General features: G+C 51.5%; 1 protein-coding gene across 2 annotated transcripts in view; it reads left to right on the forward strand.

Moving 5' to 3' along the window:
• The first annotated feature begins 1251 nt into the window (after positions 1-1251).
• LOC137357510 (cohesin subunit SA-1-like) overlaps positions 1252-25736 on the forward strand; it is an 86060-nt gene continuing 61575 nt past the window's right edge. For both annotated transcript variants that reach the window (XM_068023859.1, XM_068023860.1), the window contains exons 1-12: positions 1252-1420; positions 2249-2348; positions 9272-9397; positions 10166-10297; positions 16711-16848; positions 17950-18060; positions 18922-19018; positions 20732-20808; positions 21737-21941; positions 22217-22368; positions 22952-23025; positions 23309-23432. In XM_068023859.1, coding sequence (XP_067879960.1) covers positions 1257-1420; positions 2249-2348; positions 9272-9397; positions 10166-10297; positions 16711-16848; positions 17950-18060; positions 18922-19018; positions 20732-20808; positions 21737-21941; positions 22217-22368; positions 22952-23025; positions 23309-23432 — 1500 coding nt within the window. In that variant the 5' untranslated portion in view covers positions 1252-1256. The remainder of the gene's footprint in view (positions 1421-2248; positions 2349-9271; positions 9398-10165; positions 10298-16710; positions 16849-17949; positions 18061-18921; positions 19019-20731; positions 20809-21736; positions 21942-22216; positions 22369-22951; positions 23026-23308; positions 23433-25736) is intronic.

The following is a 25736-nucleotide window of genomic DNA, read 5'->3' on the forward strand; positions in this document are numbered from 1 at the left end:
GGGGGGGGGGAGAGAGAGAGAGGGCGAGGGGGGGGGGAGAGAGAGAGAGGGCGAGGGGGGGGGAGAGAGAGAGAGGGCGAGGGGGGGGGGAGAGAGAGAGAGGGCGAGGGGGGGGGGAGAGAGAGAGAGGGCGAGGGGGGGGAGAGAGAGAGAGGGCGAGGTGGGGGCAGAGAGAGAGGGCGAGGTGGGGGCAGAGAGAGAGGGCGAGGGGGGGGAGAGAGAGAGGGCGAGGGGGGGGAGAGAGAGAGGGCGAGGGGGGGGGAGAGAGAGAGGGCGGGGGGAGAGAGAGAGGGCGAGGGGGGGGGGAGAGAGAGAGGGGGAGGGGGGGGGAGAGAGAGGGGGAGTGGGGGGGAGAGAGAGGGGGAGTGGGGGGGAGAGAGAGGGGGAGTGGGGGGGAGAGAGAGGGGGAGGGGGGGGGTAGAGAGAGAGGGGAGGGGGGGGGTAGAGAGAGAGGGGGAGGGGGAGAGAGTGAGAGTGAGAGAGCGAGGGGAGGGGGAGAGAGTGAGAGGGCGAGGGGGGAGGGAGAGAGAAGCGGCGAGGGGGGAGGGAGAGAGAGAGGGGGGGGGAGGGAGAGAGGGCGAGGGGGGGGAGAGAGAGAGAGGGCGAGGGGGGGGGGAGAGAGAGAGGGCGAGGGGGGGGGGGAGAGAGAGAGGGCGAAGGGGGGGGGGAGAGAGAGAGGGCGAGGGGGGGGGAGAGAGAGAGGGCGAGGGGGGGGAGAGAGAGAGGGCGAGGGGGGGGAGAGAGAGAGGGCGAGGGGGGGGGAGAGAGAGAGGGCGAGGGGGGGGAGAGAGAGAGGGCGAGGGGGGGGGAGAGAGAGAGGGCGAGGGGGGGGAGAGAGAGAGGGCGAGGGGGGGGGAGAGAGAGAGGGCGAGGGGGGGGGAGAGAGAGAGGGCGAGGGGGGGGGTGAGAGGAGAGAGAGAGAGGGTGTGGGGGGGAGAGAGAGAGGGTGAGGGGGGGGGAGAGAGAGAGAGAGGGGGCGAGGATAGGGAGGGGGGGAGAGAGAGGGTGAGCGGGGGGGGGGAGAGAGACGGGGCAGCAGAGGGAGGGCAACTGGCGGACGGAAGCAGAGGGAGGGAGCGAACCAGGTAGGGAGGTGGAGGGAAATGAGACAGACAGAGAGGAAGGTTGATCTGCAGTGTGGAAAAAGAGAGAGAGAGAGAGAGAGACGCACAGCTGGGAGGTGACCGACGACACCTCCCCTTCTAACCCCTTGTGTGTATGTGACATGGTTTCTGTTTGTTTTGCAGGTCTCAGTCATGCCGGTGTTGAGATCGAAGAAAGTCTCTCCCAGCTCTGAGAGGGCGGTGTCCATGTCTCCGCAGAGTGGTCTGAGGGATACGAGATCGCAGTATTCCAGCCCTACCTATTACCGTAGCGAGGAAGTAGCGGAGCTGCTGGCTGGGCAGGACCCCGACTCAGAGTAAGTGGCCATTGCACGGGTGGGTGGAGGAAATATCCAGGTTGTGGCTGCTGTCTTGAACACTTGCTGGGGTATCTCATCCCTCTCCCTTCTCACCTCAAATTTCAGAGTTTTGGATGTCGAGCTCCTGATCAGCCTCGGTTCAGTTTGTTCCTCCTCGCCCTCGGTCAGGGTTCAAGTTCTGCTCTTCACCTGACGCTCTGGATGTTGAACTGAAACCCAGTCTGTGTTCAGGTGGATGTGTAAGATCCCCTGGCCTGGTTGGAAGAAGCAGATGTCATCTGGTATCTGGGCCAACATTCTACCAGTACCAAGATAGATTGAGGCTCAGTGCTGCAGTGGTTAGTTTACAGGACTGGTAATTCAGGAAACATGACTTCCAATTCCACCATGACAGTTTCCAAATTGGAGTTTAAACAGACATAAAAATGGAAAGCTGGTTTCAGTAAATGTGGTCGTAAACTTGTTGGAATGTCATAAAAGCCCGACTGCTTCACAAGCTGGAGGGTGAGAAATATAAGTCAGATATGGGAGGGTGTTGGGAGGACAGGACCTGTCCAAGACTGGGGATGGAATATGATCCAGTCGGTTGTCCCAGGGAATGTCAACACTTGTATGTACTGTCATCCCAACTGGCCAACTTTGTTATGAACTCAAGTTATGTAGATGACTACTGCACAGGAGAGCTGAAAGCTGTGCGACTTGCAACCAGCGGGGAAGTCCCTCATCTCATCCTCTGTAACTTGTCCTCCTTCAGGCGCGGTGTATACGATGCTGTCTCTGGCCACCAATTCCTCGGGATCTAATTCCCTTCCTGCTTTCTCCTAGTGATGCAACAAGTGAATCGGAGTCGGATACAGGGAGTGATTTCGAGGAGACATTGAAGAAAGGGAGGAAGCAAATGGCCTCAGCTCCGCGCAGGGCACCAGTAAGTGGACTGGAGTGGCACCTTGTGGTAATTGGGGGTTTCAGCTGTGGGTTGCTGTCGAGCTTGTTTTAATCACTAAGAACATTGCCGAGCAGTGACAGGGAAAGCTGAATGGAGAGCTCGAGCATGTTCATCAGGAGTAGGGATGCTGCGCAGATTAAATACAGAGTAAAGTTCCCTCTGCATTGTCCCCATCAAACACTCCCGGGACAGGTACAGCACGGGGTTGGCTGCTGTCTAATTGGAGTGTTGACTGCTGATTGCAGCAACGATCCTCAGCTGAGAGTGCTGGTGGCAGTTGGAGGTTGCTGAGGTGGAGAGAGGAGCTACATTAAGCAAAGGAAAGCTTCAACAACAATCACCATTGCAGCGAAGAAAGAGACTTTTTGTTGGAAACGAGGCTTTGTCTGGAGGTGGGTGTTGAACACCAGTAATTTATTTTGGATTGTTAGGGGGAAGAACAGGTGGCTGGAACAACAAAGGTTGGGCTTGCCAATTCAGCAGGAATCTGTGCTGCTGCAACAAGCACACAGGGTAACTCTCTCCCCACGCCAATTGCCCAGCCTGGGTCAGCTGAAGCTGCCCGGCTAAAGAGACAGAAGGGGATAGCGAGTGCCTGGGCAGCTTCAGCTGACCCAGGTGAAGACACCTCCCCCCAACCAGAAGACCGGAAGACCAAGTCATAGACTTATACAGCACAGAAACAGGCCCATCGTGCCATACAGCACCCAACTATTCTGGTGGTCGACCCTCTGGAGGTCACTAAGCAGCAGATAATATCAAATGTCCCGCCCTTCATTCCCAGTGAGCTCCTCTTCCCCCACCTGCTACATCTGGGGGAGGTAAGGTCGGGGATCACCCCAATCCTGCTCGGTCTTCAGGAGCACAGCCTCCGACATGTCTACTCCTTCCGCCGCCAGCTCTTTATACAGCTGGCGTGGGAAGAGGTCAATGTAGAGTTCCAGGGGACGGCCTACTGCGTCTTCTGGACCTCGGATGGGGCGTGGTGTCATGTCTGCAAGGGGTTGGGGCATGTTTGTAAGAACTGCCCCAACCTCCCGGCCGCTAACTCCACCTCGGCGGCCCAGGGTGGCGCCACTGCACCTCCCACTCACCCCACACATCCGACAGACACCGCTAGGTCGGTTCCGGAGGCTGTGGTTTTCACAGCCTCCAGTGGGGAGGGGAGTGCCCGTCCGAGTGGAAGGAAGGCGCGGGGAAAAAATAAACACCGAGAGACGCGTCCCTTGGAGACCATGACATAACCCGCGCCTGAGCTCAGCCCAAGGCTCGTTCCCAGGGAATCCACCTGTCCCAGGACTGGGCTCAGGCCCAGAGTAACTTTTTAAAAAAGGAGGGTGTGGAGGCAGAGGCCTCTGATGACATGGAGGTCTCTGAGCCTCTGCGCCCTAGTGGGAAAAAGAGGAGAAGGCACCCCTTCACAGAGGTAACACAGGGCCTATCTGTTGGAGGGGAGCTGTCTCCTGTTTCGGGTCCCCAGGTTCCCCCTGCCGCCACCACCACCAAGTCTGTAAAGCCTGAGCAGGAGCTTCCTACCCCTCAAGATGGAGGGGAGAGGGAGGCCCCTCCGGTGGGGTGGGGGGGGGCGGGGGGGGTGGGGGAGACAGTGGAGCCCTGCTTGTGGTGAGGGAGCCTGGGGACGTCTCCCATTTTGCCACTGGGTCGGGTGCCCTGAGTGACGGGGAGGGCGAGGTCCCAACAGGTCGGCCCTCCCAGCCAAAATCGACCACCAATCAGGAGACACCCGATCCGGTTATAATTGAAAATTTTGCCCCTACTGCTGGGTGCTGGCGGAGCAGGAGATGGCCTCCTCTGTTCTCGGCTCCGGCTGGATTTCCGGAGTCGAGAACTTCCATCTCCCCTGGACCACCCATTGGCCTGGGGACGGAGGTGGAGTGGGGTCCTGGGCCGCTGGCGCCCATAGGCTCCAGTTCCATCCTAGAACCCAGAGAGGAATCCTCCGCCATCGATCCTGGGGGTGGGGTCGTGATGGAGGCGGGACCAGCTGGCGCAGCCGGGACATCCGCCCCACAGTGTATGGTGAGTGTGTCGGCTGCTGATGGTGACGACCCGGAGGAGGATGGGGATTCGGTGTGGGGCACGGAGGATGACCTTGATTCCATCGCCAGTGAGGTGGTGGAGTCCCTCGTGCCTCCCGCGTCTCCTCTCATCCCTACGGCGGAACTCCGGGATTTCCTCGCGGCATGTAGGGGTTGCCACAATAAAGTTCATCTGACCCTCAGCCGTTGGTTGAGTCTGGCGCTGATCATCCAGTCCGTCCGTGCCGCCAGCAAGAAAGCAGGCAAGGGCGCGGGTGTGAAACTGGTTGAGAGGCGCCGATTTAATGCGTTCCTCAATGGGTTGCTGGGGGAGTGGAAGGCAAGGTGCACTTCCGCTCCCTCCTCACAGTGAGGTGTTGGTGATAGTTTTTAGGTACCTTTGACATGAAGATAACAATAGCCAGCCTCAACATCAACGGCAGCAGGGGGTCTCACTGCAGATTTCACAATCTCTCAGTCCTCAGGAAGGGAGATACGCGGTGAGCGTTCTACGGCAAACCCACACCGTTCCGCGAGACAAAGCCACCTGGCTCCTGGAGTGGCAGGGTGGGGTCTACATGAGTCACCTCACCCCTATTTCTAGTGGGGTGGCTATCTTGTTGGCCCCGACTTTTCAGCCGGAGATCTTGGGGTCAAGGAGCTAGTGCTGGGCCGCTTGCTCCACCTCGCCGTTCACCTGGGTAGCGTGCCGCTCCACTTTGTGAATGTGTACGCGCCCAGGCCCGGCGCATTGCAAGCGCACTTCTTTTGAAGAAGTGTTCGCTGTCTTGAGCACCATCGATAGCGGCGAGTGCATCATCCTCGGGGGTGGGGGGGTGGGGGTGGCTGGATTTTAACTGTAGCCTTGGGGTGGGGGATCGCTCCGGTCCCCAGTGTGGCCAAGTGTCGGTGGAGAAGTTGAAGGGACTGATTAGCTCCCTCGACTTGGTGGACATCTGGCAGAATCTCCATCCTGATTCCAGCACCTTCACGTGGAGGTCTGGAGGAGGAGGGTCCTGAATCGACCGCCTCTACTTTTTGCAGGCGTACGTCTCCCACGTCTTAGCGGCCTCCACCCGGCTGGTGCCATGCTCGGACCACCACCTGGTGTGGGTGGAGTTCACTTCGCTCCTCACGCGGGCGGGGTCCACGTACTGGCACTTTAACAACCGGCTGCTGGAGGACAAGCGATTCCAGGACTCGTTCCGTCGATTCTGGGCCGACTGGAGAAGGAAGCCGGGGGGCTTCCCCTCCACTATGGTGGGATGTGGTCAAGACTCATATCCGTGTCTTTTGTCAGGAGTACGCGAAGGGGTCGACCAAGAGGCAGGAAGCTGAGATCGGGCGCCTAGTGTGGGAGGTGCTCAATTTGGAGTCCCGCCTCGATCATGCCGTCGTGGACTCGGCCCTGTGGCAGGCGTACAGAGAAGGGCGCACTGAGGACCTGCAGTTCATAGGATCCCGAAGCGTGTACGTGAGGTTGTGGATCCAGATCCTGGAAGATTTGGACAGTGCCTCACCCTTCTTTTACTTGCTGGAAAAATGGCGGGGGATTCGTAAGCAGCTCATAGAGCTGCTGGCCGACGACAGATCCTCCATCACGGAATCAAAGGGAATGGGCCTCCTGGTCTGTACTTATTACAATGTGGTGTTCTCTCCGGATCCGTCCAGCGCGGATGCGCGCAGAGTTTTGTGGGAAGACCTGCAGAAGGTCAGCCCGGAGGCTCCGCTCACGTTGGCGGAGCTGACCGGCGCCCTCCACCAGCTCTTGAGGGGCAAATCCCTGGGGCTGGACGGGCTGACCGTGGAGCTCCTCAGGGCGTTCTGGGACGTCCTGAGGGTCGATTGCGCGCGGGTCCTGGGGGAAAGCCTGGCGATCGGGGAGATGCCCCTCTCTTGGCACAGGGTGGTCATTGTCCTGCTGCCGAAGAGGGGCAATCTGCGCCTGCTTAAAAATTGGCGTCCAGTCTCCCTCCTCAGCACGGATTATAAGATCTTTGCCCGGGCTATGTCTGCCTGCCCGGGCTCCATGCTGGCCCACATGATCCACCCCGACCAGTCCTACACGGTCCTGGGCCGGTCCATCCAACACAACATCCACCTGGTCTGGGACCTGATCCATCTTTCCCAGAGAACTGGTGAGTCGGTCGCCTTTCTCTCCCTCGATCAGGGGAAGGCGTTCGACAGGGTGGATCATGAATACCTTTTTGGGACTTTACGCGCTTTCGTATTTGGGCCGCATTTTGTGGCCCGGGTCCAATTTTTATACGCTGCCGCAGAGTGTCCAGTCAAGGTTAACGGGCCCTTGACGACGCCCCTTCGCTTTGGGAGAGAAATGCATCAGGGATGCCCCAAGTCAGGCTAATTGTACACCATCTGCATGGAGCCCTTCCTGTGTCTGCTTCGCAGGAGGTTGACGGGATTGGCTCTGCGCGAACCGGCCATGCGGGTCGTCCTCTTGGCTTACGCTGACGACGTGCTCTTCGCGGTCACAGATCCCGTTGACTTGCAGAAGATGCGCGACTGCCAGCAGACCTTTTCTGCTGCTTCCTCTGCGAGGATCAATTGGGAGAAATGTTCCGGTCTCCTGGTGGGTCAGTGGCGGGTGGACTCCCTGCCGCAGGAGTTGACACCTTTTGCGTGGAGCACCACGCACCTCCTCTATCTGGGAGTCCACCTTAGCCCCGCTGAGGAAGCCTGACCGGCAAACTGGCAGGAGTTAGAGGTGAAAGTCACCACTCGGCTGGGGCGCTGGACAGGACTGCTCCGAGTGCTTTCCTACAGGGGCCAAGCGCTGGTCATAAACCAACTGGTGGCCTCCATGTTGTGGTACCGGTTGGTCGCTTTGGCCCCGCCCCCTGCCTTCGCCACCAAGATCCAGAAGAAACTCGTCGATTTCTTCTGGGGCAAGAGGAAACACTGGGTCTCTGGCGCGGTCCTGAGTCTCCCGGTTGAGGAGGGCGGCCAGTCGCTGGTGTGCGTCCGCACCTAGGCTGTGACTCTCCGCCTTCGGACCCTGCAGAGACACCTGTACGTCGAGCGTCCTCCCAGATGGTGTGCGCTGGTGACGTATTTTTTCCGCCAGTGTCACTGCCTTCAAGATGACGCGCAGCTCCCGGCAGAGTCCGTTAGCCGCGCCTCTCTGAGGGGGTTGCCTGTCTTTTACTGGGATCTATTCCGAGTCTGGAACATGGTCGCTTCCAGTCAGGGTGCTCCCCCACAGGCGGGACGGACCGGCAGGCGGAGGAGTAGCCGAAGCCCCCGGGATGCCCCTCACTGCGGGTGGCGAGGGGGCTCGGGAGAGCGGAGCGCTCCCGGCCGAGCGGGAGTCCGCTCGGCCGGAACTGCTCTACGGACCCGGGCCCCGAAACCCTCCTCGGGAGTCGGTCCCGCACAACCCGAGCTGCCTCTCGGAAATGTCCTCCGTGCCATTCCAATCGGTGTGGAGGGGTTTCCTGCATGAGCTGCTCCTGCACACTCTCCACTTCCTTGCCCTAGTCAGCCATCCGGACACGCCCTGGCAGTCCGCGTTGCTATCTGGCGGCGAGGGGAAAACCCGATGGAGGTCTCTCTACGCGGGAGTCCTCCCCCTTTACATCGGGGACCTGGGGTGGAGGGTCTTTTAATAGACTAATAATTGCAATAGACATTTAAGCAGGTTCATGGACTCCCAGGCCGCCTGTACTTTCTGCGACCTGGACGAGTCCGTGTTTCACTTCTATATGGAGTGTGCGAGGTTGCAGCCCCTCTTTGAGTATTTGAAGGGGCTGCTCCTCAAGTTCTGGCTGCAGTTCAGTCCCACGTTCCTGATCTTTGGGCACCCGGTGAGGAGAGGCGTGGGCCGGGAGGATCTCCTCGTCTGTCTGCTCCTGGGCCTGGCCAAGGTGGCAATTCACAGGTCCAGGCTGCTGGGGGGGAGGGGGGGGTGGTGTCTGTCCTCCCTGATTGCCTGCCCCTCTTCTGCGGTTACGTTCGCGCCCGGGTGTCCCTGGAGAAGGAGCATGCGGTGTCCGCTGGTATGCTTGAGGCCTTCCGTGGCCGGTGGGCACCGCAGGGACTGGAGCGCATGGTCGACGCTGAGATTGGCATTTTAATTTGAGTTTTTTGTTTATTTATCTGTTTTTAATAGTTATTTTAAAAAATATGTTTATCAAGGGGGCCTGAGGAATCAAGGGGGACTGAGGAGTAAAGGCCCCCTCGACATGAAATATATAAAAGGCGCCTGGGGTATAAAGGCCACCTTATAAAGAAGAGAAAAAAAACAGGGTTAGATACAGAGTAAAGCTCCCTCTTTCACATTGAACATCAGCCCTGACTTGCTGCACCAAGACAAGTATTCATTTTCTGTCCTGTAGGACCTCTGCTGCCAAAGCTGCCATTGATTGCTGTAGTCAACAACTCCCTTTATGTTGGATCATGCAACGACTGTATAACTCTATGACGCTATTGCAGGAATATGGGATTAGAATAGTTGGGTGCTGTATGGCTGGCACAGACACGATGGGCCGAAGGGTCTGTTTCTGCTGTATATGGTTTCTGCTAGGATGGTTGAAGGGAAACTAGATGGGCCTTTGGTCTTTTTCTGTCTAACAGTTCCTGTGATCCTTGGTCAGTTTGTGTAGGGGTGCTGGGTGAGCGGGATGTATTGAGAGGTAAGATACAGGCAGCAGAGATTTGGATGAGCTGGAGTTTAGAGGATGTAAAGTGGGAGGTCGGCCAGGAGAGCATTGGAATAGTCGAATCTGCAAGTGCCTGACGCACAGCCGAGGGTTTCAGCTACCGATGAGGTGAGTCAGGTGACGTTACGGAGCACCTAGCCGAGTACCTGGGGTTGACATTCTGCTTGTTCTTGTGTATTTGCAGCTGCCCAAGAGGCCAAGGCGTGTGCTGGTGGAGAAGCAAGTGGCTGTGGAGAAGAGGAATCCTGCCAGACAGCAGAAACCCAGCCCTGTACCCGAGTCAGAGAGTTTGCCGAAAAGTGCCCCACAGGTGGGTATTTGACCGGCAGCAAACTTCAGTGAAAGACTGAGTATTTCCAGCACTTTGTTTTTAGTTCAGATTTCCAGCATCCGCAGCATTTTGCTTTTACTTCTGTTCAGTGATGTTGGTTGAGGGTTGTATATTGGCCAGGACACTATGGGGGACACACCATTGCTCTTCAGTTTGTGCCATAGAATATAGTACATCCTCGCGAGCTGGCAGACGTCTCTTTCAGAAGGTGGCCCTTTCAACAGCATAGTGCTTCTGCAGTGCCACCCTATCCGGGGAAGTGCAGCACTGCCCTGGTGCTGCCCCCCCGCCCCCCACCAAAAACCCCGGGCAGTGCCCCCTCCGTGCTGCACTCGGTGTATCAGCCTGGATTATGGGCTCCAGTCTCTGGAATAGGAGTTGAATTGATGACCTCCTGACTCGGACGACAGTGACATTCACTGAGCGCCAAGGTAAAGCGTGCTGATGTTGTTTCTCTCTGATGCTACTTCCTAATCAGCTCTCACCCCTCCCACATCCAACAAGTGCTGCTGCTGCTGCCTGTAATCATGGACCATTAGTGTTTTAGCCCCATTTTTCTCCCTTCTGGTCCGTTCATCTGATTCTAATGGCACCAGTTGCCCTTGCTCAGCTAACTATTCATGATCGCCGGGGTTCTGTTGATGGCCTTATAGTCGAACCTAATCCTGTCCATACATCTCTCATCCTCTTCCACGTATGTGCTTGCACCCTCCCATGTATACTAACACCCTCCCAATGTATTGGCAGCTCTCCAGGAGACCAAGACGAGTGTTGGCAGAGAGTAACCAGACAGCGGGGAAGGAGACGATGTGGCTGGATAGTGATAAGGAAGCCAGTAACCTGTCTGTGAGCAGCACAAGACCTAAAGGTGCAGCACAGGTGAGTGTCAGAACAACAGGAGGTGGGTGAAAGACTTTGGCCCCTTTAGATAGTCAGTACCATACAGAGGAGGCCATTCAGCCCATCATGTCCATGCTGGCTTGCTGTACCGCAATCCAATCAGTCCCATTTTCCCCCACTCTACCCCCATAGCCCTGCAAGTTTATTTCCTTCACGTGCCTATCCAATTTCCTTATGAAATCATTGATCATCTCTGCTTCCACCATGCTTGAGTAGTAAGTTCCAGGTCATTACCACTTGCTGGTTTAAAAAAAAAAATTCTTCCTTGCATTTCCCACCCCCCCTGCATCTCTTGCCCAGAACCTAAAATCTGTGTGAAACAAAAACAAATGCTGGAATCACTCAGCAGGTCTGGCAGCATCTGTGGAAAGAGAAGCAGAGTTAACGTTTCGGGTCAGTGACCCTTCTTCGGAACTCGGGTTCTCTTTTCACAGATGCTGCCAGACCTGTTGAGCGGTTCCAGCATTTCTTGTTTTTGTTTCAGATTTCCAGCATCCGCAGTATTTTGCTTTTACTAAAATCTGTGTGCCCTGGTTCTTATGTCATCAGCTAATAGAAATGTGCTTTTCTTTGTCTATCTTGCCTGTCAGAATCTTGCACATCTCTGTCAAATCTCCCTGAATTGCATTTGCTCCAAGGAGAACAATCCCAGCTTCTCCAACCTAACCTTGCAGCTAAAATCCCCCCTCCCTGGAACCATTCTGATAAATTTCCTCTGCACCCTCTCAAGGGCCCTCACATCCTTCCTAAAGTGTGGTGACCAGAACTGGACACAATACTCTAGTTGTGGCCTAAACCAGATCTTTACAAAGTTTCAACCTAACTTCCCTACTTTTGTACTCAATATCTTTTATGAAGCCCAAGATCCCATATGCTTTGCTAACTACTCTCAATATTTCCTGCCACCTTCAAAGATCTATGCACGTGAACCCTCAGATCCCTCTGTCCCCGCACACCCTTTAGAATTGTGCCATTAAGTCTGTATTGCCTGTCCCTATCCCTTCTGCCAAAATACATCATCTCACACTTCTCTGTTTTAAATTTCATCTGCCACTTGTCTGCCCATTCTGCTATCCTGTCTATGTTCTGTTGTAGTCAATTGGTATCATCCTCATTGTCTGCCACACCTCTAAGCTAATCATCGGCAAATTTTGAAATCTTACTCTGTATTCCAATATCCAAGTCATTTTTATAGAAACATAGGAGCAAGAGTAGGCCGTTTGGCCCTTCGAGCCTGCTGTGCCATTCATTATGATCATCCAACTCAGTAACCTGTTCCCGCTTTCCCCCCCGCATCCTTTGATCCCTTTTGCCCCAAGAGCTATATCTAACTCTTTCTTGAAAACATACGATGTTTTGGCCTCAACTGCTTTCTGTGTTAGTGAATTCCACAGGTTCACCACTCTCTGGGTGAAGAAATTTCTCCTCATCTCAGTCCTGAAAGGTTTACCCTGTGTCCTTAGTCTGTGTGTGACCCCTGGTTCTGGACTCCCCCACCATCGGGAACATCCTTCCTGCATCTACCCTGTCAAGTCCTGTTAGAATTTTATAGGTTTCTATGAGATTCCCCCCTCACTCTTCTGAACTCCAGCCAGTATAATCTTAACTGACTCAATCTCTCCTCATACGTCAGTCCTGCCATCCCAGGAATCAGTTAAATAAATCGTAAAAAGCAGTGATCATGGCATGGATCCTTGGGGAACACCACTATCTACCATCCTCCAGTCTGAAAAATGACCATTTACCACGATGTGCTGCTTTCTGTCCTTATGCCAATTTTATTATCCAAGCTGACACTGACCCTCCTATTCCATGAGCCTCGATTTTGTGAACCAATCTTTCGTGTGGTACTTTGTCCATATGGATTTTAAAAAAATATTTGACAGCACCCATTGCTTTCCCATCATCAACCTTTTCTGTTACTTCATCAAAAAAATTCAATTAGATTAGTCAAGCATGATCTGCCTTTTACAAATCTATGCTGGCTCTCCTTAATTAACTGAAACCTCTCCAAGTGCCTGTCGAATCTTTTTCCCTGATTATTGTTTCTAAAACCTTACCTACCACTGATGTCAAACTGACCAGCATACAGTTAATAGGAATGTCCTGACATTTTTTGTAGAAAGGTGTCACATTTGCCACTCTCCAATCCTCTGGCGCCCCTGTATCTAGGGAAGATTGTGACTAGACCTACCGTTATCTCCACACCCGCTTCTTTAGCAACCTGGATGCAAGCCGTCCGGACCAGGCAATTTATCCACTCTAAGCATAGGCAGCCTTTCCAGTACATCCTGCCAATTAGTTTTCACCCCATCCATTACCTCTACATCTCCACTTCTACTGACATTTTGTCAGCATCCTCTTCCTTTTAAACATCTAACCTTGCCCTGTGCCTCTAAGCATATATCACCCTCCTTTGTCCATAATATGACCCACCCACCCGCTCTTACTACCCGCTTACTATTTACATGCTGGGTAGGAGATTTTCGGGGTCCCTTTTATGTTACGTGCCATTCTATTTTCATATTCTCTCTTTGCTAGTCTTATTTTCCCTCACTTCCCCTATCAACTTTTTTGTATTTGGCTTGGTTCTCACCTGAAGAATTTATCTGATATACATCATACGCCCTCTTTTTTTTTCATCATATCTCCCTTGTCATCCGAGGAGCCCTGGCTTTGGTTCTTCTCCCTTCTGCCCTTGTTGGGATATACCTAGCCTGTACCTGGAACACTCTCCTTAAAGATCACCTGTTGTTCGTTACAGTTTTTCCTGTCAGCCTTCGGTTCCATTTTACCCTGGTTAGACCCCCTCTCGTCCCATTGAAGTTAGCCCTCTTCCGATTTCGAAGTTCTGCTTAAGATTGATCCTTGCTCTTCTCCGTTACTAATTTAAACCTTGTGATATGATGATCACTCTTACCCAAGTGTTTCCCCCCACAGACACATTTGTCCACTTGGCCCGCCTCATTCCCCAGCACCAGATCCAGCAATGCCTCCTTCCCAGTTGGACTGGGAACATAGTGGTCAAGGGACGTTCTCCTGAACACGTTTCAGAAATTCCTTCCTTCCTCTAACATTATCCCATTCGCTATTTGGGTAATTAAAGCTCCCCAATATCATCACTCTATAGTTCTTGCACATCTCTGTGATTTCCCTGCAGATTTGCTCCTCAAACTCTCATTATTTGGAGGCCTATAGAATACCCCCAGTGGCGTGATCATGCATTTCTTGCTTCTCAACTCTAACCAAATGGATTCTGTCCTTGTCGTCTCAATGACATCCTCTCTTTCCAGCATTACCATGTCTTCCCTAATCAGCACTGCCTCCTCACCTCCCTTTTCTCCTGTATCTTTTCTGAACGCTTTGTATCCATGAATGTTAATCACCCAGTCCTCACCATTTTTAAGCCACGTTTCTGTTATTGCCACTGCATCATATTCCCACACCTCTATTTGTGCTTGTAGTTCACCAATCTTATTCACCACACTGTGTATTTACATATATGCATTCTAAACCTTCTTTGTATTCCTCGTAGTCTTTCTTAGTCTTCTATCTAATATGGTAATATTCTCTAGTACTATCTAACATTCACTTTATGCACCTTATTCCTCCTCTTCTATATGCTGGTGCCCATCTCCCTGCCAATTTTAGTTTAAACGCTCTCCTTAGTCCCAGTGCTGTTGAGGTGCAACCTGTTCCATTTGAATAGGTGTCTCCTGCTGCGGAACTTGTCCCAATGCCCCAAGAATCTGAAGCACTCCCTCCTGCAGCTTTTCTCAAGCCACGCGTTAATCTTCCCTCTCTCCCTATTTCTGCTCTCACTGGCATGTGGCACTGGGAGTAATCCAGCAATTTCTACCCTCGAGGTCCTAATTTTTAACTTCCTCCCTTACCTCCTGAATGTCTGAATGTGGAACCTCAATACCTGCTGTCCCTATGTGTTGCTACTGACGTGTACCACAACCTCTGGCTCATTCCCTTCCCTCCTGCAGAATATTCCACACCCTCTCCATAATGTCCTTTACCCTGACACGATGCGGAACTCAGGATGATGGTTATAGAAACACCTGCCTGTCTCCCTAACTATGGAATCTCCTATAATGACTGCATTTCTACTCTTTGCTGTTCCCTGCTGTGCAGTCCCTTGCCCATTGGTGCCATGGTCTGGATTGCAGTCCTTCAAGGTGTTATCACTCCCGGCAGTCTCCAAAGCTGAGTACTAGTTTGAAAGTGGCACACACCCCGAGGACTCCTGCACTTCCTGCCTTTTCCTACTCTTCCGGATGGCCACCCATCTACTATCCTGAAAACCCTCTGCCTTTGGGTTAACCACCACCAGGAATACCCCATCCAGGAAACACTCATCTTCCGTAATGCTCTGCAGTGACTGTTCAATCTCAGAAATCCTGAGCTCCGGCTCAAGCAGCTGGAGACGTTCTCTACACATGTGGCTCCTCCAAGACACATGAAGTGTTCAGAAGTTCCCACATGGTGCAGGAATTGCAAGTAACAGGTCTCAGCTGCCCATCCATGATCTAAAAATAAAACTGCTATTCCTTCTTTTAGAATCTAGTCAGTACCTTGTTTAAACTATTTTAATGTCTCTAGATCTACTCTCTGCTATTACCCTTTCTATTAATTCACTTACTGTTGTATTTCCCGATTGAATTTTTAAAATTTCTCATCTCCTAGTTTTAACGAATGCCCTAGTTCTATGGTTCAATGGAAACACTGGGGTTCGTTTCTAGAGGGGTAGAATTAAAATGTCCTAGGCCCAACCATCTTCAGCTGCTTTATCAGTGACCTTCCCTCCACCATAAGTCTAGAAGTTCACTGATGATTGCACAATGTTCGGCACCATTTGCGATGACTCAGATACTGAAGCAGCCTATGTCCATACACAGCAAGACCTGGACAACCAGTCTTGGGCTGATAAGTGGCAAGTTAAATTCGCATCACACGAGTGCCAGGCAATGGCCATCTCCAATAAGAGAGCATTAACCATCTCCCTTGACCTTCAATGGCATTACCATCACTGAATCCCCCACCATCAACATCCTGGGTGCTACCATTGACCAGAAACTGAACTGGACCAGCCGCATAAATGGTGTGGCTACAAGAGCAGGTCAGAGGCTAGGAATCTTGTGGCGAGTAACTCACCTCCTGACTCCCTAAAGCCTGTCCACCATCTATAAGGCACAGGTCAAGAGTGTGATGGAATACTCTCCACTTGCCTGGATGGGTGCAGCTCCAACAACACTCGAAGCTCAACATCATCCAAGACAAAGCAGCCCACTTGATTGGCGCCCGACCTTCAGAATTCACCCTGTCCGCTAACAACGCACATTGGCAGCAGAGTGTACCGTCTACAAATTGTGCTGCAGTAACTCCTCAACGCTGCTTCGACTGCACCTTCCAAACCCGTGACCTGTACCACCTAGAAGGACAATGGCAGCAGACGCATGGGGACGCCACCACTTGCAAGTTCCCCTCCAAGCCACACACCATCCTGACTTGGAACTATATCGCTGTTCCTTCACTGTCACTGGGTCAAAATCCTGGAACTCCCTCCCTAACCGCATTGTGGGTGTACCTACCCTACTTGGACTGCAGTAGTTCAAGAAGGCAGCTCACCACCACCAGCTCGAGGGCAATTAGGGATGGACAATAAATGCTGGCCTGGCCAGCGACGTCCAAATTTTGCGAAGGAATAAAACAAAAAGCAGAGGAGTTATATTAAACTTGCATTGGATTTGGTTAGACCATACGAAGAGATATAGATTTACTGGAAAAGGTTCAAAAATTATTTACGAGAATGATACTGGAAATGAGAGGTTTAGCCAATCAGGAAAGATTGAACAGATAGGGTCCCTGTTCTTTAGTAAAAAGAAGGGGTGACCTGATTGAAGTCTTTCCGCTTATGAAAATATTTGATAGGGTAGATGTAGAGAGGTTTTTTTGAGATGAATCTAGGGGCCATAAATACAATATTGTCACTACAAAATCCAATCGGAAATTCAGGAGAAACTTCTCTACCCAGGGAATGTTAGAATGTGGAACTTATTACTACAAGGAGCGGTTGAGGCAATTAGCATAGATGCATTTCAGGGGAAGCTAAATAAACATAGAGAGAGAAATAGAATGATGGGTTGATGGGGTTAGATGAAGAGGGGTAGTAGGAGGCTTGTGTGGAGCATAAACACCAACATACCAACAGCTGGGCTGAAGGGTCTATTTGTGTGCTGTAAAAACTTAGTAATTCCTTTCGTAAATGACTCGCATTCTCACAAATGTATGTGATGAACCAGTTCTGTCCACATATCTCGCATCCTCTTACACTTATGTGCTTGTGCCCTCCCGTGTATACTCACATCCTCCCAATATGTTGGCAGTCCTCCAGGAGACCACGACGAGCACTGGCAGAGCGTAAGCAGACAGCAGGGAAAGAGAATGGTTCAGTGTACCTGGACAGTGATCAGGAATCTACTAACTTGTCTGTGAGCACCAGGCAGCCGAAAGGTGTGGAACAGGTGAGTGTTGGAGCAACAGGAGGTGGGTGAAGACCGTCATCCGGGAATGAACCTTTCGCTGCCCCACTGGTCACGTGGGTTGTCTATTGCCTTTGACCGCTGGAGGGTCTATCACTGAGGGTGGGGCGGAGGGATGGAGAATGAAGGTTACCCAGTGTGAGAGGAGGAACCAGGGGCGGGGTTTGAGGAGGCTGCATATGTCAGGAGGATTGAAGCCGTGAAGTGGTTTGTAAATGTGAATGTGCTGGGCGTGTGGGAGTGAATGAGGGTCAGGAAGCACTGCAGTGATGGGGCTGCATCTGTGTGGGACAGGGTGTGGGCAGGTGAGGTTTGGGTGTGAGGTAGGTAATCTCTCATGCTGGAGGGTCAGTGAAGAAACCTGTGGCCCTGAAGATATGAATGGTGGTTTTTGGCAGCAGTGCAGTGCGGGAAGAAGTGTAGCGGGTGAGGTAACTGGCTGATGATCATACGAATTAGGAGCAGGAGTAGGCTACTCGGCCCCTCGAGCCTGCTCCGCCATTCAGTAAGTTCATGGCTGAACTGATCACTCCACATTTCCACCGACCCCCGATAACGTTTCACCCCCTTGATCAGTGCCGGGCAAGGACGCTGAGGTTACTCACTCATGGGTTCAATCTGAGTGAGCATCTGTGCAGGGGGATCAGCCAGGAGAGCTGGGCGGTGCAAGCAGCATAACATCAGTCTTGGTGACATTGGAGACGTTCTGCTGCCTTTCCTCACTCTACCTGTGATGGCCTGGTCTTTGTGTTGGAGAGCAGATCCCCAGGCACTGCCTTTCCTCCTGGATCTCCTTAGTGACCTTTCTTTGTGAATGAATCTTGATAAGTGTCAGTATCAGGGAGTCCCCCTTCACTGAGCTCTAACACAAACCATCACCACGTGACCACCTTCCGCCCCGCCAGCACCCTGGACTCTATATTACTCCTAATGTCTACTCTACTTTCATCTAAACCCCTCCCTGCATCTTTGCACACACAGCTTCAATATGACATAGTGAGCCATGCTTGGTGCGTCTGATGGGCGATACTGGGGAACTGCCGCTGTTTAAAAGATCGTTCTCTAACCTCACTGTGTTTCCAGTCCTCCAGGAAACCGAGGCAGGCATCGAGCGTGAGAGGTCCTGGTCAAAGACAGCAGAAGGAAGCCAGCAACCTGTTCGAGGCAGTGAAACTGGCTAAGAGTGCCATGCAGGTCAGTACCTGAAGCAACTGCTGCCCTTTCTGTACAGAGGAGTCTGGGAGCTTGAATTGTCACTGTTAAACATAGAAACATAGAAAATAGGAGCAGGAGTAGGCCATTCGGCCCTTCGAGCCTGCACCGCCATTCATTTATGATCATGGCTGATCATCCAACTCAGTAACCTGTTCCTGCTTTTCCCCCCCCATATCCTTTGATCCCTTTCACCCCAAGAGTTATATCTAACTCCTTCAAAACATAGTGTTTTGGCCTCAACTGCTTTCTGTGGTAGTGAATTCCACAGGCTCACCACTCTCTGGGTGAAGAAATTTCTCCTCCTCCCAGTCCTGAAAGGTTTACCGTGTATCCTTAGATTATGACCCCTGATTATGGACTTCCCCCACCATCGGGAACATCCTTCCTGCATCCACCCTGTCAAGTCCTGTTAGAATTTTATAGGTTTCTATGAGATCCCCCCCTCACTCTTCTGAACTCCAGCGAATATAATCCTAACCGACTCAATCTCTCCTCGTATGTCAGTCCCGCCATCCCAGGAATCAGTCTGGTAAACCTTCGCTGCACTCCCTCTATAGCAAGAACATGCTTCCAGATGTGGCCTCACCAAGGCCCTATGTAATTGCAGCAAGGAATCCCTGCTCCTATTTGTGTTCATGGTGTTACAAGGAGATTAGTATGGGGAGGAAGGCTTGATCAAGAGTGGCTTCTGAATGGGAACATTGCTACATTCCTGTGGAGGGCTTGCGGGGGTGGAAGGGAGAGAGCATTGGGGGCGAGTGAGTACTCGAACACTGAGTGCACGAACACTGAGTGCACTAACACTGCTGTGCGTATAATTGATGTCTGTCCCTCCAACAGACGCTGGTCGATGAGTGGCTGGAGGTTTACAAGCTGGACAGAGAGGCTGGTCTGTTGGAGCTGCTCAATTTTATCATCCACTGCTGCGGATGTAAAGGTAAAAGGGAAGAGGCCGCGATCAGTGTCTGAGAGCGGGGCTGACTGCTCGTTTAGCTGATCTACGGTGTGATTCTGACAAGTGACGAGACAAGCTGTCGCTGACCAGTGGCTGTATCCTGGGCAGATGGAACCTGGCTTGATGGCTGGTGAAGGCAGGGAATAGTGTGTGGGATGGGAGGAGAATGTGTGCAGCTGATAGTTCTGAATTTAAAATAAAACACTAGTGAGCTGCATAGGAAGGGCAAGTTGTCAGATTCTTACCTCCTTCTCTGGCCTGGGGTGTCGAGTCCAGTTATGGTTCCCTTTCTGCAGCGATTGATGAATTTGCTGCAGGACCGGGGCCACCACTACTGAACACCTCAGCCACTAACTGTCTATCTGGGCGGATGGTGCTGTGCACTCTTCTGAGGAAGGCACCAGTTGTTAATCTCCGTGACCCAGAAGGAGGCAATCTGAAGTAAGCAGTCTTGTTCTGAAGCTCGAGGTCTGCCCAACCAATCCCTCTCCTGCATGCTGACTTGCCAAACAGCAGCCAGTTGCTCTTCTCCTTTCTGCTCGCTCCTGTTGTCCTCCTCCTGACATCACTGACCTCTGCGCAGTTACCAATGTCCAAGCAACCGTGCTTTGTCTTACCCCTGATAACCTTCCACCCCCTTGCTTATCAAGAATCTATCTACCTCTGCCTTAAAAATATTCAAAGACTCTGCTTCCACTGCCTTTTGAGGAAGAGAATTCCAAAGACTTACGACCCTCTGAGAAAAAAATTTCTCCTCATCTCTGTCTTAAATGGCGACCCCTTATTTTTAAACAGTGATCTCTAGTTCTAGATTCTCCCACAAGGGGAAACATCCTTTCTACATCCACCCTGTCAAGACCCCTCAGAATCTTAGATGTTTCAATCAAGTCACCTCTTACTCTTCTAAATTCCAGCGGATACAAGCCTAGCCTGTCCAATCTTTCCTCGTAGGACAGCCCGCCTATTCCAGGTAGTCTAGTAAACCTTCTCTGAACTGCCTCCAACGCATTTACATCCTTCCTTAAATAAGGAGACCAGTACTGTACACAGTACTCCAGATGTGGTCTCACCAATGCCCTGTATAGCTGAAGCATAACCTCCCTGCTTTTGTATTCAATTCCCCTTGCAATAAACAATAACATTTTATTAGCTTTCCTAATTACGTGCTGTACCTGCATACTAACCTTTTGCGATTCATGCACTGGGACAGCCAGATCCCTCTGCATCTCCGAGCTCTGCAATCTCTCACCATTTAGATAATATGCTTTTTTATTCTTCTTGCCAAAATGGACAATTTCACACTTTTCCACATTAAACTCCATTTGCCAGGTCTTTGCTCATTACTTAACCTATCTATATCCCTTTGTAGCCCCCTTGTATCCTCTTCACAACTTACTTTCCCACCTATTTTTATGTTATCTGCCAATTAAGCAACCAGACTGTAGATCTTCTGGAAGTACATTGTGGTTGGCGTTGGGGGGGGTGGTGGTGAGGGCAGCACCTAGGGAAGGGGGGAGAACAACACCTAGGGGTGGGGGAAAGGAGAGGGGGGAGGGGGGGAAGGGTGGAGCTGGCTCGAAGGGCTGAATGGCCTTCTGTTCCTATCAGACATGGTGAGTGGCACTGAGGAAGAAGTAGTTATCGTCATTTGTACTCGTCTGGCTCAGTGATCCTGTCGCTTTTCCATTAATTTAGGTGTCGTCACCTCGGAGATGTTCCAAAAGCTGCAGAATGCAGAGATAATCCGGAAGATGACAGAAGAGTTTGACGAGGTATGAACGGGAAGTGCTTTGTGCTCTGTTTATACTCTGAGGATTCACGCTGGGGCCTCAACTATTTACTATATTTATTAGTAGGAACATCGGAGTAGGCCATTCGGCCTGTCTAGCTTGCTCTGCCATTCAGTTAGATCCTAGCTGATCATCTACCTCAACACCACTTTCCTGCGCTATCCCCATATCCCTTGATGCCATTAGTTTCCAGATATCTATCCATTTCTGTCTTGAACGTGCTCAGTGATTGAGCTTCCACAGCCCTCTGGGGTACAGAATTGTGGAATGACTGAAATAACACAATAGAGAGCACATATTAATTTTGCTAACCAAGGGTATTAATGTTTATGGAGCCATGGCAGGTACATGGAGTTAGGATGCAGGTTGCCTGTGATCTCGTTGAATGGCAGAAAAGGTTCGAGGGGCTGAATGACCTCTTCCTGTGGTCCCCTGAAATGCTGAGTTCCCTGTTTATCCTCACTGTGGGATCACCCTGTGGATGCGTGCACAGTGTGAAGTGACCGTCTTGAACCCTGACTGATCCTGTTTGGTATCCGGGGAAATCTCTGGCCGAGGGAAGTGAACTCGGCACAGAGCAGGAGTGGGACGTTGGTTTGTACAGATGAGCAGCCCAATCCCATCAGCCCCGAGGTCACAGAGAAGGGTGCCCAGTTGCAGGGCTGTGAATGATCAGTCCGTCACACAGAGCTTGTGTGTAACCTGCCAGATCTTGTTACAACAGCTGCTCTAGCAGAATGACCCAGAGCTGTGGACAGGTAGTCCAGGGTGTGCGCGCGCACATTCTGTGTCTAACACTTGACATTTGCAGGCCATGGCTGGGAGGAGCAGCATTCAGGTTGCAGCTTGCTGCTTTTTGTAGTTAGTGTAAGAAGGGGAGTGCGATGTGATTCCCTGTCTTCTGTTTCAGGACAGTGGTGATTACCCTCTGTCGATGGCTGGTCCTGTGTGGAAGAAGTTCCGGCAGAATTTCTGTGAATTCATTGCCGTGCTGGTGCGTCAGTGCCAGTACAACGTCATCTACGATGAATATATGGTGGATACACTGATCTCCCTCCTGACAGGACTCTCTGATTCCCAGGTCCGAGCATTCAGACACACCAGCACGTTGGCTGGTGAGTATATAACAGTGTCACACTCTGTCCATGTTGAACGCCTAATCTCATTGTAAACACTCGCCCTGGGTCTCACCCTGCCTTGGATACTGTCTCTGGGGTATCTCGGGGAGGGGGTGGGGAGCCTGGATCTGGGATATATCAGTGTGGGGAGGGGGCTGGGTTTTCTTGGTATGTAGGTGCCATCTGTCTTGGGTGTCTGGGGTTTTGGGTTTGTTAGTGGGGAGGGAGCTCCTGGTGTCTGTCTGTCTGATGCCTTGTTTTGGCGTCCACAGCAATGAAGCTGATGACCGCTCTGGTCGATGTGGCCTTGAATCTGAACGTCCACCAGGAAAACAACCAGCGCCAATATGACACCGAACGGAACAAAGCAGCGGGCAAAAGGGCCAATGACCGTCTGGAGATGTTGCTGCAGAAACGCAAGGAGGTGAGGAGCAAGAGATCGGAAGTCACTGTGCGACTGCGTGTGTGAGTGTGCACACAAGTGCGAGATGCCGTATGGCCGCGCCTGTGTCTGTGATTATGGGCCGCGCACCGCTGCAGGTGTCTGTCGGTGTCTCCCTGTAATTGGCATGAAATGTGCTGGTGTCTGAGCAGAGTGTGGGTGTCCCTGTCAGTGTGCCTGTTTCCTTGTGTGGATCGTTGCTCTCAATAATCCACAGGGAATGTGCTGATGTCTGGGGTTGGGGGGGTCGGGGGTGGTTGTGCCCGTGGGTATCTGTGTCAGTGTGCCTGTCTCCCTGTTGGGAGTGCTGCTCTCAGTAATCTGCAGGAAACATGCGGGTGTTGGAGTCATTATTACCTTCAGAATTCCAGGTTTGGTCGCAGTGGCAGTCATTGCAACGGTTCCCAGCTATCCGAGTGAGATTGTACAGCTGACTGTATTGACAGGCTGAGGAACTGGTCTGTGACCTCAGACTAACTCTTAACTCTACCCATACTCTCTGCCGTGACCCTTAACTGTTCTGTGAATGCACCATTTCACTTTTAACGCTTCTGTTCTGATGCAGCTTCAACAGAATCAGGAAGAGATTGAGAATATGATGAATGCTATCTTCAAGGGAGTGTTTGTCCACCGGTATCGGTAAGTTGCAGTTGCTCTGATGTAGAAGGCAACACTTGCATGATGTCCGGGCACTGATAGCGAGATTGATTTGTGCCGTGTATGTCTGTGTGCCAGTGACTCTACTGGGTGCGTGTGTCTGGGTGCTGGGTGCGTATGGTGTGTGCTGGTGACTGGTGTCAGTGAACAGTGAGGGGGTTTGTCCCCCGTCGTGTGTGTATGTGTCAGTGATCGGCGAAGGCGGGGAAGTTTGTGCTGTGTCTTGCTGTCTATCGCAGAGTCTGATCTTTCACTCATTTGGTAGGGATTTGATTGCGGAGATCCGAGCTGTCTGTATGGAGGAGATTGGCGTGTGGATGAAGCGTTACAGTGACTCATTTCTCAACGACAGCTACCTGAAATATGTCGGCTGGATGTTGCACGACAAGGTACTAGAACTGCGGAAACAGTCGGAGGGAGGGATTGAGACAGTGCAGGTTCATGGGTGGATTCCCACTCTGAGACTGCAGGTTACAGGGTCAACGTGGTGTTTACATGTAAAATGTTCACAAAGGACGAAGGCAGACTCATTAAACAGGTGAAGAGATTCAAAAAGTAACTTTTTCAGTCAGTCGTCATGAAGGAAGGGTTATAGCTTCAGACAGCTCCGCAGTGAAGCTTGGAGAAGCAGAGGAGCGTTGCGGTTTTTGAGGGAAAGTGGACAGTATTTGATTCAGTATTAGTGAGCTATTACAGGTCAGTGATATGGCCAGGGCTAATATTACACCTGGAAAGTTAACCAGGAGAGAGAGAAGGGGAGTGGAGGCAGCAATAACCAGGGCATGGTCATCAGGTTTGAATGAGGATTTAAATCCCTTGAGTATAAAAGATTAAGGGTTGATCTAAGTAACCTGTTTAAGATGATTCAAGGGATTGATGGGGCAGATGGAGAGAAACTATTTCCTCTGGTCGGGGAGCCCAGAACAAGGGGGCATCATCTGAAAATTAGAGCTGGATCGTTCAGGGCTGATGTCAGGAAGCACTTCCTCACAGAGCAGTGGAAATCTGGAATCCGATCCCCCAACAAGCTGTTGAGGCTGGGGGGAAAATAGAAAGCTTCTAAACTGAGGTTGATAGATTTTTGTTACACAATCAGTTTTGGAATTGTACATGAAGAATTGCTTCCTAACATCACCCCTGAACAGCCTAGCTCTGATTTTAAGGTTATGTCCCCTTGTTCTGGACTCCCCACCAGAGGAAGTAAGGTCGATAGAGTAAAAACTATCCAATCCTTTGGTGATTTTAAACGCCTAATTGTAGCAGCCTTTAATCTTCTGTACTCAAAGGAACACAAGCCTAGTCTGTGCAATCTGTCCTCATAATTTAATCCCCTAAACCCCAGTATCATTTTGTTGAATCTGTGCTGTACCCCCTCCAAAGCCAATATTAGAATTAGAACATGACAGTGCAGTACAGGCCCTTCGGCCCTCGATGTTGCGCCGACCTGTGAAACCATCTGACCTACACTATTCCATTTTCATCCATATGTCTATCCAATGACCACTTAAATGCCCTTAAAGTTGGAGAGTCTACTACTGTTGCAGGCAGGGCGTTCCACGCCCTTACTACTCTCTGAGTAAAGAAACTACCTCTAACATCTGCCCTATATCTATCACCCCTCAACTTGAAGCTATGTCCCCTCGTGTTTGCCATCACCATCCGAGGAAAAAGACGCTCACTATCCACCCTATCTAACCCTCTGATTATCTTATATGTCTCTATTAAGTCACCTCTCCTCCTCCTTCTCTCCAACGAAAACAACCTCAAGTCCCTCAGCCTTTCCTCGTAAGACCTTCCCTCCATACCAGGCAACATCCCAGTAAATCTCCTCTGCACCCTTTTCATAGCTTCCACATCCTTCCTATAATGCGGTGACCAGAACTGCATGCAGTACTCCAGGTGCGGTCTCACCAGAGTTTTGCACAGCTGCAGCATGACCTCGTGGCTCCGAAACTCGATCCCCCTACTAATAAAAGCTAACACACCATATGCCTTCTTAACAGCCCTATTAACCTGGGTAGCAACTTTCAGGGATTTATGCACCTGGACACCAAGATCTCTCTGTTCATCTACACTACCAAGAATCTTCCCATTAGCTCAGTACTCTGCATTCCTGTTACTCCTTCCAAAGTGAATCACCTCACACTTTTCCGCATTAAATTCCATTTGCCATCTCTCAGCCCAGCTCTGCAGCCTATCTATGTCCCTCTGTACCCTACAACATCCTTCGGCACTATCCACAACTCCACCGACCTTAGTGTCATCTGCAAATTTACTAACCCACCCTTCTACACCCTCTTCCAGGTCATTTATCAAAATGACAAACAGCAGTGGCCCCAAAACAGATCCTTGCGGTACACCACTAGTAACTAAACTCCAGGATGAACATTTGCCATCAACCACCACCCTCTGTCTTCTTTCAGCTAGCCAATTTCTGATCCAAAGCTCTAAATCACCTTCAACCCCATACTTCCGTATTTTCTGCAATAGCCTACCGTGGGGAACCTTATCAAATGCCTTACTGAAATCCATATACACCACATCCACTGCTTTACCCTCATCCACCTGTTTGGTCACCACCTCGAAAAACTCAATAAGGTTTGTGAGGCACGACCTACCCATCACAAAACCGTGCTGACTATCTCTAATGAACTTCTTCTTTTCAAGATGATTATAAATCCTGTCTCTTATAA

Source organism: Heterodontus francisci, chromosome 48 (assembly GCF_036365525.1).
Source record: "Heterodontus francisci isolate sHetFra1 chromosome 48, sHetFra1.hap1, whole genome shotgun sequence".
Classification (NCBI taxonomy): domain Eukaryota; kingdom Metazoa; phylum Chordata; class Chondrichthyes; order Heterodontiformes; family Heterodontidae; genus Heterodontus; species Heterodontus francisci.